This window comes from Arvicola amphibius, chromosome 13, assembly GCF_903992535.2.
Source record: "Arvicola amphibius chromosome 13, mArvAmp1.2, whole genome shotgun sequence".
NCBI classification, from domain to species: Eukaryota; Metazoa; Chordata; class Mammalia; order Rodentia; family Cricetidae; genus Arvicola; species Arvicola amphibius.
The window spans coordinates 37,342,076-37,355,966 of record NC_052059.1 but is presented as its reverse complement, the minus strand read 5'-3'; the positions used below and the strand labels follow the sequence as shown (position 1 = coordinate 37,355,966).

The 13,891-nt window shown below is 46.9% G+C and overlaps 1 protein-coding gene across 3 annotated transcripts in view; it reads left to right on the top strand.

The window, feature by feature from the left end:
* Nucleotides 1-9,268, top strand: part of Enox1 (ecto-NOX disulfide-thiol exchanger 1) — a 551,532-nt gene extending 542,264 nt beyond the window's left edge. For all 3 annotated transcript variants that reach the window (XM_038310117.1, XM_038310118.1, XM_038310116.1), the window contains one exon: nt 8,374-9,268. In XM_038310117.1, the coding sequence (XP_038166045.1) occupies nt 8,374-8,505 (132 nt within the window). In that variant the 3' untranslated portion in view covers nt 8,506-9,268. The remainder of the gene's footprint in view (nt 1-8,373) is intronic.
* Nucleotides 9,269-13,891: the final 4,623 nt, after the last annotated feature.

Here is a 13,891-nt window from a genome sequence, read left to right as displayed (position 1 = left end):
CCACTGAAATTTCTGCTTGGGGTAGATCAACTGCTATTACGTTCTGTGGGGGTGGGAGGGCTTCTCAGAAATTGGTTCTCTAATGGGTGACCTTAGGAGGTCAGTTTGTTACATGATGTTGACTCTGAGTTTTGTCTGGGCACTTTAGAATAGTCTACTTGTAGGTTCCTTGGCCAGTTGTGTTCTGGTGAGTACAGAGAGACTTGCTACTCTCTGTGGGCCACACACAGTAGACACACAACAGTTCAGGCAGGCATGATGGAGGTTGGAGGGACCATGTAATGGCGTCCCGTCAAGATCTGGGATTGGTATTCACTCAGACCCTATATTAGTAGAGATAGAGGCAAGAGCCACTCTGGACTGCCCACATTCACTGATGGTGATAGCGGATGGAGTCATGAGGAACAGTGACTGGAAGCCACTTAAATGGAGTAGCAGTAGGAACTGGGGTTCTTTTCTGCTGCCACTTGGGAATACCCACCAGAAATGGGACCTATAAAGCCTCTGTCTGTGTATGCCTATGGAGAGGACATTTCTCCCCGTGATCTCTTCTTCTGTAACGTCCCCAGGTTGTGGAGAGAAGCTAGGCCTTCTCCAGACCTGCTTCATCCCGTTACCCTGGTTATTCTGGGATAATGGCCTAGCTACAGTGTACAAGGCTGCCCTAGACAGCCCTGTGGTCTGAAGACTAGTGTTCCCTCCTGCTCTGGTAGTAAAGGTGCCCGAAAGGGCTGTGGGGACCACATGGACACCATCCACATCGTCTAGCCATGGTGAAATCCCTAGGACGCTAAGGGCAGTCCTCATTGAGAAGGCAGCAATGTATTTGCCTCAGAAAGGAAATACATGGGGACTCCCTTCACCTCCACTGCTGCCCACATAGTCCTCCGCCTCCTCAGGGACGTGCCCAGTAGTGCTTCCAACTTTTGTCCTCATCCCTGAGGTAAATGTGTCACAAAGGACTCTCCAACTGCCGGGTGCCAGGGACTGCACCACAGCCCAGCAAGGCTTCGGGGACATTTAGGTTTTTAAATCCAGAATTGCTGAATTCTGGAATGCCCTATCTTCAGAGCTTAAGAGAGAGAGCAAAATAAGTATTCACCAGGGCCTTGTGCCCACAGCAACTGCCAAAAGGCTCATAGCCCTGGATCTGCCAGCAGTCTGAGGATGCTGTGGGTCTCCAAGGCAGCAGCCAGGCCCAGCTGCCTCTGGTTAATCAGAATGAACTGGGAGTCGTGGCCCTGTGCAGAGCTTTGGTTACTGCTGCATTGCAGCAAGATGGGTCTGGCCTACCACCACATGTCCAGTCTTCTGCCTCTGATATTATGAAGTTTCCACTCAGAGCAACTTGGTTTCCTTGAGGTTTGACACCGCCAGCAGCAGCATAATCGTAAACCAGCATTTAGATTCTGTTCTGTTCACCCCTGTACTGATGAAAGCAAGAAAAGCAGGCCTGGTCCAGCCCTGTAATGTAACTGTTTTTACTAGCATGTCCCCGAAGGCTGCTTATGGGAATGGAAGGAAGGGCATGAATTAATCTAAATTATACTGGGCATGTAAATTGTTCATGGCTCCTAAAACCATGTAGCCCAGTAATAGGCCATTTTCCAGTTAAATATTATTCATGTTCTTGATAATGACACTTATGTGCCCCCTACCCCCACCCTTGGCTTTCTCCCAGCTACCCACTCTCATTCGCCCACCTGTCTTCTCTCAGAAATGTGAGACAAAGCCAGAACGGTCCTTTCAAGAGACAGGGCAAAGGCTTCAGGAGGCTTTGCTGAATCTTCAGAACAGAGCGCTCCATTTTGACTGAGGTTTTACTCACCTTGGAATGGAATCCCAGCTGGGAGCTGGGCAATGCCGCCCTCCCCCTGATGCTAAGCCACAGGGATGCTGGAGTGGAGCTATGGCAGCTGAGTACTTCCTGCCTTTCTTCCTTAGCTCCTTCTGATGTGCATACAGATAGTAGAGAGCAGTGGTTCCCAGCCTTCCTAACGCTGTGACCCTTCAATATGGTTCCTCAGGTTGTGGTGACCCCCAACCGTATATTGTTTTGTTGCTAATTTATGACTATAATTGTGCTGCTATTATGAATCATAATTTGTAAATATCTGATATGCAACCCCTGTGAAAGGGTCATTTGACCCCCAAAGGGGTTGCGAACCACTGGTCTAGGGCTCTTCTCCAATTTTAAATATACATGTAAATGTGTACGTAAATACATATGTGTTTTGAGACAGGATTTCAACTCTGACTAGCCTGGAACTCTATGTAGACCAACTAGAAAGACCAAACTAACCTCAAACTCAAAAAGCTCTACCTGCTTCTGACTCCCAAATGCTGGGATTTGGAATGGAATGCATGGACCACCACTCAGGACAAATTTCCCTCTTCAAAGGATGGCAGTTCTGTCCTCTGTGTGGGGCAGGCTTCCCTGCCCCGCCCCCTCTGCATAATCTGCAGCCTACACTCCAAACTCCTAGCGTGGAAGATCTGGTTCCAAAGCAACAGACCCAGTATGACTTGACAGCAGATCCTGCCAGGTGCAGGCAGACCTGCCTCTGCAGCCTCTGCGGCAGGACATGCCATCAGCTTGGGTGCTCAGAGGCAGGCGAGCATCTTCCACCCAGGAAAGATCATCAGGGCTTATAAAGCACCCCTCTCTGCACATCCAGGATTTCAGCATCTTTCTAGTTTCCAGGAGATCCTGATTTTGCCTGGATGGCTCAGTGTTCTCTCCTAGAGTGTTGGAGGATGGCAAAAACGGGTGAAATGATCCTAGTGGTATGTTTAAATTTCCCACGTGAACAATCATCCCCGTGATATATACGCTGGCGCTAACAGCCAGCTGTCACCAAGCATTAATGAAGGATTGCTAAGACAGACTAATGAATGTGCTTTCTGTATCACCTCCAGAAGGGAATAGACTCTCCACCTGACTGCAAAAGAGAAAAAAAAACTCGAAGCAGAGAGGGTTACATGACACCCAAGCGATACTAGACTATGTCTGTCCTTTTCAGCTGACCAGGCTAGTCCTCCAGTCAGGCAGGAACAGGATAAGACGGCAGCACACAGCAGGCATGCAAGCTAGAGTCTGCTCTCAGAAAGCTTAATTGAGGAAATGGTGTAACATGTAAAAAGGAGTACTTGACTCACATGCACAACATCCTGGGTTCAGTACCAGCAACCCCACCTTCACCCCAACCAAAAAGTATTAAATAACTGGAAAATGAGACATGACTGAGTGAAGTATCAACTTCAGCAGAGTGAGATCACAGTCTGAGATCTCAAAACCCCAAAGAAGAGCAGCCTGGAGGCCAGCTCTGGTCAGAGCTTCCTTCTGGGTCATTAGCTAGTGTGGCCTCTCATCCCTTCCTTCCTCTCCCAATTTCTTCCTTTATTCCCTTTAAGCCCTTCCTTCCGCTCCTCTTCCTTCTTCATCTGCACTGATTGCTTATCCTATGGTGTCCATGCTTGCTCAGACCGTGCTTATTACAGGAAGGAACATGGCGTTTCATACACACTCTGAAAAATCAAGCGTCAGTGCATCCTAGGGAAGGAGCCATGACTTTGCACTTGGCCTTGCGGACTTTCCAGCCACGGCACAGCCCGGGTGGCATCTTTCAGTGCCCCAAGCGAGAGCCCTTCCTCGTTCAGCCTGCCTTACCTGATGTAGGATGTGCAGGCTCCATGGCTTCACTTGCTTGACCGCTGGTGCGAGCTGGTGCCTGTGTCTACAGGCCTGGTGAAGAAGCTGTCGGCTGGAGCTAGAGCCAGCAGGGAAGGAAAAAAATGGAGCCAGTCTCCCAGGTTTCCCCTGTGATGGCACGCCACGTCAGCGCCTGAGTTATTAGAGAGCCTTTCTGCCTGTTTGCTGTTGTAATGTTTGTCACAGCTGAGTTCTTCCTGAAGGACTGATTATTAGAAACTCGAGAGCGAACCAGGAGGAGGGGCCACTGTGAGAGGAAGATGAGAACAGGGGGCAGCTAGTAAGGAAGAGGAGAAGATGGGGCAAATAAAAATACTGCTTAGGGGCTGTCAAGGTGGCTCAGCAGTTAAGAGTACTGGCTGCTCTTCCAGAGGACCCAGGTTCAATTCCCAGCACCCATATGGCAGTTCACGACAGTCTATAACTCCAGTTCCAGGGCTTCTGGTGCCCTCATATAGACATAATGCAGGCAAAACACCAGTGAACATAAATTATTTTTTTAAAAAAAATACTTATTCCCAAGTTCAAAACATTGTAAAAGCGTCAGGAGCTGGGAAAGGCCTAAAATCCAGGCCCAGCCACAGCGTCTCATCATCCTCCCTCCGACATAGATGGTGAGTGTCTTTAGGAAGGTTCCTAGGATCAGGTGAAAACCCCTGATATGCTAGGTGTGCTGGGAGGACTTTGTCTGAAGGGCTCTGCCCCATCACCATACAGCAGACCTGGCTCTTGGCTGACACTACCAGCAGGGTTGGTAGTTCACTACGCTTGGGATGCTGCAAGAACTTTTAAGACTCTTTCCAGAGACACAGGCTTTGCCTTCAGTTTGAGCTCCGTGCACAGCCTAGCAGATAGGTAGTTTTCGAATGATTCACCCCAGAACTCACACGAACAGTAGAAGCTGCTCTCAGATCAAGTCCTCAGAGCATTTAGTGAGCTGCCTCCCATGAATTCCCTAGTCCAATGAATGAGAAAACAGGTCTAAAGAGAGTACAGTACCTTGAAGTGAGTGTTGGCCGTGGCATCACCTGCTGCCGCTCTGGTTGTGATTTCTGGGATGGTACTCAGTTGCAGCGTGAAAGTATGTGTTGTACTGGCTGGTTTCATGTCAGCTTGATACAAACCAGAGTCATCAGAGAGGAAGGAGCCTTCATTGAGAAAATGTCTCCATGGGATTCAGCTTAGGGCGTTTTCTCAATTAGTGATCAAAGCGGGAGAGCACAGCCCCATGGCAGGCGGTGCCATCCCTGGGCTGGTGGTCCTGGGTTCTATGAGAAAGCAGGCTGGGTAAACCAGAGGAAGCAAGCCAGTAACCAGCAGCACTCTATGGCCTCTGCATCAGCTTCTGCCTCCGGGTTCCTGCCCTGCCTGCCTTTGCTGATAAACATCAATGTGGAAGTGTAAGCCCAAAACACCCTTTCCTCCCCAACTTACTTTATTGGTTATGGGATTTTATCGTAGCAATAGCAATAGAAACCCTAACTAAGACAGTGTGCATGAGCCTGATCCATTGGCCTTCTCAGGGTTTGGTTGTGGGTAGGGGCACCACTCTGCCCAGCCCTCCTTCACACAGTCGCCTCACGGCCGGCATTGTTCCACGAATACAGAGGCATGACCCAAAGACTGCCGTTAATCCCCTTCTTGCAGCCTTCTGATAAGAACACGGCTCCCCAACTATAATGCCTGGACCCAAGCCAGCTCCACTCTCAGTGCCTGGCTCACCCTGCTCGAGGAACTTGACCCCTCAGTTTCCATAATTGTCAATGCGTCCCTATCTCGTGAGAGCGTAGTTATAGAACCTTGGGAGGTTTTGTTCTTACAAGTCTGGCTCAGCTGTTGTTAGATAGTCCCAGCCAGCTGCAAGGTGGCTACGTGCACTTGCTGTCCCAGGGCCACCGCCTTGAGAATAGATAGACAATGTCTTCAGTTGCTTCTTTTCCTCTCAAAAGTGCAGCGGTTTCCCTCCTTCCTAGGGCTTCTTCCTGTGTTCCCCAGGGAGGGAGTAGTTACCCAGACACTAGTACTGGTTTACCCCAGTCTGCCTTCCCCACTGCTATGGCCTCTACTTGGTCTGAGGGAAGATGGCTCATCCAAAGAATGATGCCTGAGTTTGACTGGCATGGCCTTCTATAAGAGAAAGGTATTTGTGACGGGGGCAGCATGCTCTCATAAAGCCACATAGAAGTCTCTTGTGTAAAGTAAGGGAAAAAAGAGTTAGAAAAGGGAAGAAACGCGCTTGTAAAGGGGCAATCTGGCCTCATAAAGCACAAAGAAACTGTCTTCTGAATGACCAGGGCTGGAGAAACGGGTCAGCAGTCAAGAGAACGAGCTGATCTTCCAGAGGACTTAGGCTCCATTCCCAGCGCCCACATGGTAGCCACCTGTGACTCCAGGTCCAGAGGACCAGGCGCCCTCTTCTGGCCGCTGTGGGCACTGCATACCACATAGGGCACAGGCTTACAAGCAGGCAAAACACTCACACACATAAAACTGGGTAAGTGATCACCGTGAGGAGGCCTGATTTAAACATCACGTGATCTGCATATCTACAGCAACAACACAGATTACTTTGCTACCATGCACAACCTTCATGGTTTCAGGGGTGTCAGTCACGTAAAAAAAAGTCTCACGGGCCTAACACTAAGTTCGACCACATACATACAGGAGTGTGCTCATCTCATAAGGCCTTTGACCACAGACCTTGATCCTCTGCACAAAACTTGTGGCACTAACACTGTTGTCTGAAAAAAAAAAGTGATTTTTTTTTTGCCCTGAATTACTCCTCCCAACCACACAAGGCTCCGGTATTTCCATTATACATGGAAGAACTGAACATCACGAGCAGTAAGGGAGCTGCCTAAGACATGCTGCTTGAGGCTTAGCCCAGAGTACACTCCACGACTACCTGACTGAAGCCTCGATTCTTAACCTGCATGGACCCTCTCAGAAGGATTGTTGAGGGACCTCGTTAAAAATAGATTCTCTGGGCTCCATTCCCAGAGCACTAACCCGGGGTCCCAGAGAAGCAGCTGAGAAAGCTGCTCTCGGAACAGGAGCCCCAGGTGACTGGTGTTTCATAGCAGTGCCCTTCGTGCCCGGATGGCCACTCGAGCTGAGGAGCAAACACAGAAGCAGACCAGTGTCCAGGCCCAACCCACGTGCCCAGTCTCTCCCAAGCTCTGTCTTTGATATCAGCCACACACATCTCGTGGAGTAAGAAGTGAGGATGTGCCCTTACAGTACCCATGGGAAGGGGAGATAACTTTGCAAGGTCACTAAGAGAACAAACTGTTTAGTGGCTTTTCGTGGGTTGACTTGGGAATCTAATAATCCTTTAGCATGGTTTTATGGTGCAGTACCATTTAGATTTCAAATTATTCTCACACACACACACACAAACATATACATCAGACTACAGTCTATTAAGGGATGGAGAGATGATTCAATGGTTAAGAGTATTTACTGCTCTGGGAGACCCGAGTCCAGTTTCTATTACTCGCAACAGGTAGCTCACAACTGCCTGTAACTCAGGCCCTCTCCTCTGCATCCCCACACATACGCTATAGACACACAAAAGTTAAAGTATTTTTTTAAGAATATAAACTATTTTGCCTCTCAGGAATGCCTTTTTTAACTAAAAATTTACGGTATGGGTTTAGGAATATTGAATATATATGGAATGCTCTCCATGTGAATATTAAATATGGTCGAATTGAATTTCTCTTAAAAGATAGGCCAAAAAGACTGTCTTACTGTTGCTAAGTGGGAAGCGTAGATGACAACTGTCTTTCTGAGGCAAGTACACCATAAAAGATGATGATTCCCCCCCCCCTCATACATGGAGCATTGCCGTGGGCCCAAATCTGGCTAAGCCAATGGCTTTGACACCGTCCTTACTTTTACTCCCATTCGCTACGGCTTAAAGAGACTAATTATCTTTCTAAGGTTCACTTCTTAACAATAGCAGATAGGAGTTTCAAATAGAATGTTAGCCCCCAAATTAGCCACATTGGTGTACAGGTTCTCGCCCCACACTCCAGGTTAGGAGGCAAACAAGAACAGTGGCTGTGTCGGCGAGGATCAACGTTCATTTGTTCTTCATTTAAAGCAAAATCACGAACGTAAGAAGTCCCTGGTTTTTGAAAAGAAAACTGAAGGGGAATTGTGAACTAAAACATCTGTCTAGACATTGCGACTTTTTTTTTTAATGATTGACTATGAAGGTTTTCACTGCTTTAAGGTCTGAGGTTTAGTCTTCATTCCTAAATCTTTATCATCTTTAAGAGAAAGAGGTTGAATAGCAAGAAATCCAGCCTTAAGGCCTCTGGTTCCTGATGAGCTACAGAAAGTTTCTGCCCCAGGCAGGTGACACTAAGCACAGAGGGGAAGGAGTTTGCTCAGAGCCTTTTATGTCAGGGAAGGTTAAGGCCTAACTCTGACAGGGAGGCTTCTCTCTATCCACAGGAAGGAAGGGTGAGCCCAGAAACCCCTAGCCCATCCCACAACCGTGCTACCAGGCACTCACAGACAGGGAAAGTGCCCAGCATTCGGTCAAGGAGAAAACTAATGTCTCCACAGAAAGCAGGACTTACCTAAGCCTAGCCATTCTAGCTTTCGGGTGGGCTCCTTTCCCAAAGCTGACATCTGATTCTTCTTCACAGATATCTGCCAATGAAATTGAGATGCTTCTGATGAGGCTGCCACGCATGTTCAAACAGGAATTCACTGGGGTGGGAGCAACGTTGGAAAAGAGATGGAAGTTGTGTGCCTTTGAAGGAATTAAAACGACCTAACCAATGGCCAGGGAAGCTGGAAACAAAGTCATCGGAAGCCGGCCAGGACTGTACAATAGAGGAGCAGGAGGGTTGGGGTCGGCTAGCCGGGGACCTGTGCAGAGCCACCAAAGCCTTGTTCAGTGACATCTGTGGCGTTTTCTTGTGAGTGGAAATGTAATTGTGTACCAGTTCCTTTAACTAGACAAATCCTCGTACTTTACAATGACAGACTTGTCCCTCTGAATACCAAGCAATGATTCCACAGTCGATGACCACAAAAGTCTCAACACAGGCGTTGCAGCAGAGTAGAGCACCGAGCAAATGCTTAAAGTTAATGGCGGTGTAGCAATGGTGGTTGCTAGGCTACAGAGTTGTGTATGTAATGTATAGCTGAAAACATTCAATGACATTTTCCTGAAGGTCTTTCTGTTAATAAAACAAACAAAAAACCCAACAAAATAACAAAGGTGATTTTACAGTGGGGAAAAAAATCATACCAAAAGAAAACTTGAATATGTGTCTGAACAGTTATTGTATTTTGTAAATTAAGTTATATGCTGTTCCAGGGACTTTTTGCCTTATTGAAGAGGCAGAAAACTATGATTGGACTCCTTGAGAATGCTTTATCAAGGATATTATTTTTCTAACGTAACAGTTCTCCATCGTGCGTTCTTTTCACATGGACTGCATAACAATTTTCATAACCTGTAAATAGAGGAGGAACTGCAGCTGCTGTCCGTGCTTGGTCTGTAACATTCAGGTTTATGCATTGAAAAACATTCGGAAAATATTCCTGTTACAAATTTTATAGCAAAGATATTAATTTTTTTCAATAAATCTTGACTTCTACCATATTGGTTTCATGTACTCTTTGTTGATAACATCTTCACGCCTCCTTGTAAACCCTTCGTCCCATCTTTCAGTCCTGGGTATGAGAGTACCACCTGAGGTGTGTAAAGTACGGGACAAGTGACAGGAAGAGGAAAAGCATTGCCAAAAATAGACCACATGCAGTCGGGGACTCAGAGCGCAGGGCAGGAGAGAAGTCAGCACTGGGGTAGATGCAGCTAAAGACCACGATAAAAGCATTTAATGCAATTACCACCAGCTTTTCTGTTGCTTTCTGTCCTTGTGGCAGGTACTGAGGACCCAGCCAGCTCATCTTGCCGCTGTGGGATTTTTACATTTGTAAAAATCTTCTGTAAAGCGCACATTAGTAAAGGAATGAAGTCAGCCACACAAAAACCCAGCAATTAAAACCATTTGGTCTTCCCTTTTTCCTTTTGCCACTAAGTAGAGTAGAATGTGGCTTTAAGTTCCCTTTCCTTCCAGCCTTATTACAGAAAATCCCCCAAAAGACAAGTATTCGAGATACTAATTTTAAATGAACTGTTTTCAGAAAGATGGCTGAACAATGAACGTCCTTTGAAGTTACGAAAAGATAGTCATAATTTCCTAGTGGACGTTATTACCCTCAGGTTCTTTTTATTGAACCCTGGAAAAATGAAGGCTCTTATTCAGAGCTCCCATAACGTCCACACGTGTGTTTTGTTCAGACTCAATGCGTGTGGAGGTGAATTAAAAGAGACCTCTCCTTACTGCCTTCAGAGTTCAGTGTGAAACAGACGTTCTCCCCAAGTGTGTAAATGTGAGCTTCGAGGCAAGGAAAAGGTGCTAGGAGTGTTGTAGGGATTAAAGCAAATGCCAGGATCCACTGGGCATGGTAGCACATGTCTATAATCTCAATGCTCAAGATGCTGCGGCAGTAGGGTTAAAGTTTTGAGGACAGCCTGCTCTACGTAGTAAGAGCCTGTCTCAAGAACGCAAACAAAAGCAAATCTTACTATCCCATAAACACTGGCGGCATTCCCCACCACCTGCTGATGCGTGGCCACCATAACCCTGACAGAGTCCTAGACTATGGCAGTCGGAAAGCAGAAGACGACATTTGTAGATAACGCTCTTATAAAGCAGCCTAAGAGGGTCGCCTCAAAAGTGGGGCAAATCCCATGTAGATTCTAGTCACAGTGATAAACCGTTGAGTAAGGGATGCAGGGGAGGGCACCACGGCCTCACTGGTTCTGACGGCAAACACGGGGGTGTTCTTATGCAGGCTGCATACTTCTGAGTATTGCTAGGACTCATATCAGACGATGAGACTGCACAGACTGGAATCTGTAATCAGGCTCTGAAGTCACAAGGGAGTCCAGGGGGATACACTCACAATGGCCCTGCAGGGGGTCTGGAGGTTCCATATGTCTGTCATCCCAAACCACTTTAATTCTTGTGGTAACACTATATGAAGATATTCTTATTTGTCTCCTTTGGTCACACATGGAAAGTGAAGCTTGCACATTTCTATAGCTTGGCCTTCTTTGCAGTTTGCGATGTTAGTCTGAGATTTAAACCCGAGGTAGACTCCAAAGCATATTCTTCTTTTTACTTAGACATACCTCTAGTTCATTCTGCTCCCAGGCCACCTCTGTCCTCTCTTTTCTTCCCAAAAGCAATAATATATCGGCAGAATCTTACCTATATTTTTATTTAAGTTTGTTTTGTGATAAAAATCTATAGTACGCTTATTTTGAATATTCACTAAACGTGCAACATTAAACACATTGACAATGTTAATCAATCACCACTATCTGATCCAAAACTACTTAATTGCCATCAAACTTCTAGCACTAGCTGTCTTGGAACTCGCTCTGTAGACCAGGCTGGCCTCAAACTCACAAGAATCCTCCTGCCTCTGCCTCCTAAGTGCTGGGATTAAAGGCGTGCGCCACCAGCGCCTGGCTACATTTCTCCTTAATAAGCAATAATGTTTTACCCACTTCCACTGCTGTCAAGCCCCTGTACTTTGTGTCTCCAAGTCTGCCCACTGTTACAGCGCGTGTCCTCCTCTGTCAACCATCTGTTCAGCTTATGTCTTAAAGGTCCCTTCACCCTGTAGCAGGTATCACAACGCAACTCTTCTCTAAGGCTGAATAACATTCCCTGGTTTGAGAACTCTTACTGCCCCAGTTTATCTACTTCCGCTGCAGTGAAGAAAAGCCACCAAGCTATATGTGAAAATAATCAAAACCAGCTTTCAAATGTAGAGAAAAGCGTGGTCTCATCGGCACAACCCTGTTAGCTTCATCAAGGATGATAAAAATGAGATGACTTCCTCAAAGAACTATCAAAAGTGTTAAAATGAAATGACAAGTTTGCAAAGATGATATTAATTGTAGAAAATATGACTAAGCACATTCTACATGATGAAATATAGTCAAAATGCTTTTTTTCACCTAAGAATTGGGACTTCTTTGAGGACAACATCAACCACTCAACAAGGTGTGTCCATTGGTACAGTAGTGACATGCCTGTCTTGAGGGATAACGAAGAGCTGCCTAATTAAAGGCCCATTCAACAGGAGGGAACTCATGCTTGGTACTATAACCCTGGTCTGATAACCAATGTGGTATCTAGGGTTCCTATTGCTGCAACAAAACGTCATGACCAAAAACTAAACCAGGGAAGAAAGGGTTTATTGGGCTTATACTTCTATATTGTACTCCATCAGCAAAGGAAGCCAGCACAGGAACTCAACCTGGCAGGAACCTGGAGGCAGAAGCTGATGCAGAGACCATGGAGGGTTGCTTCTTACCGGCTTGCTCCTCATGGCTTGCTCAGCCTGCTTTCTTACAGAACCCAAGACCGCCAGGCCAGGGATAGCACTACCCACAATGCATTGGACCCTTCTTCATCAATCACTAATTATGAAAATGCCTTAGAGCCTGACCTTAAGGCTCCCCCGCTTCAGGTGACTCTAGCTTGGGTCAAGTTGACATAAGACCAGCCAACACACCATGGTTAGAGGTTACAGACAGTAGAGGAGAACCTAACTTTTATCATTTTGCTAAACTGATACCAAATCAAGCCACCATCTAGATGCTTACCCTTAGACTCATGGATTATTCTAACTCATGCTCCTCCAGAGAAACTCCTTATACAGGAGATGACAGCACACAGAACCACAGCTGGTCAAAGTATAGAGAAGACGTGTCTTTGGTGCACTCAGCTCTCAATGAGACAACTGTATCATACCTCTTCCCCCAAGGCTGATGTCCAAGAAGAGACCAAGCATAAGGGCCTAAGGTTGGGGAGGACAGCTGCAAACAATATCTAATGCTCAGTACAGGCTGCCACGTGCATGGCACTCACAGCAACTGCAGTGGCCCACACAAGACCTGCTGCACAAGGTCAGTCTGGTCAATCTTCTAGCATGTGCTGGGCAGGGGGTAGGAGCTCACGAAGTACCACTCCTGCTTGAGAGGCTGCTATGGCCAGGTAATGGCTTTTGGGAAGAGGAGGTTGGTTTTCCTCAGGGGTGAGCCACCAGATAGGTTGTCCATGCCATAATGGACATCCCTACAGCCATATGCAGGTGGGCAGCACTAATTAGACTCACTTTCACCAACAGACAGACAGACAGATAGACAGATATGAGAAGTGGGGAGGGAGATGGAGGAGGAGGAATACAGAAGAATAGAGGGGTTTGTGCAAGGTGGATTTGATAAAACTAAGATGCATTCTTGTATGAAAGAAAATGAAAGAGAAGGATAAGGGGTTGAGAAGGAGATGGAAAGCTCAGGCTAAACAGCTTCTGAGTGGTCTGTTCGCTTATTGAGAAAACTCCCAATCTGTAGATGTGAGTATAGACTCTGGAGGAACCACAAAAACCAGGAAAGAAAAAAGGACGAGTGGGGGGAGGGAGGGGAGTCCAGAGGGAGGACTAGCAGGATACAAGCAGTATAAAGAGGGAAATGGGAAAAATTGAGGGGATTGAATATAGAAGAAGAAGGAGGGAGGGAGGGAGGGAGGGAGGGAGGGAGGGAGGGAGGGAGGGAGGGAGGGAGGGAGGGAGGGAGGGTTGGGAGGGAGGGAGGGAGGGAGGGAGGGAGGGAGGGAGGGCTCATATCTTGAACCACAAATACAAAGCCGAGAAAACACACTAGGAATGGTCCATGGTTTGGAACCTCAATGCCTGACCCCAATGACAAACTTCTACATGCTCATACCTGCTGACTCAAACAGTGCCACCAACTGGAGACCAAGTATCCACACATCTGCGCCTTTAGGAACATTTTCATCCAAATCACCATGCCACAGGTAAGTGTAGCTCTCACCCCTCAGCAAAGCCGCTTCACTCTGCAGCAGAGACCGCTGCAGACGACCATATCTGGTCAAGATGCAGAGAACCATTGAATGCAGGGTGACCAGCCCTGCTGTATCATCTACGTGTATCTACAACATAGCATTACTCTTACACGTAAAGCTCAGAGAACATTTCAGAAGAGAGGGCAGGACGGCTTTAAGAGTCAGAGAACCAGGAAGTCTTCTGTAAGATTTAATCTCCTAG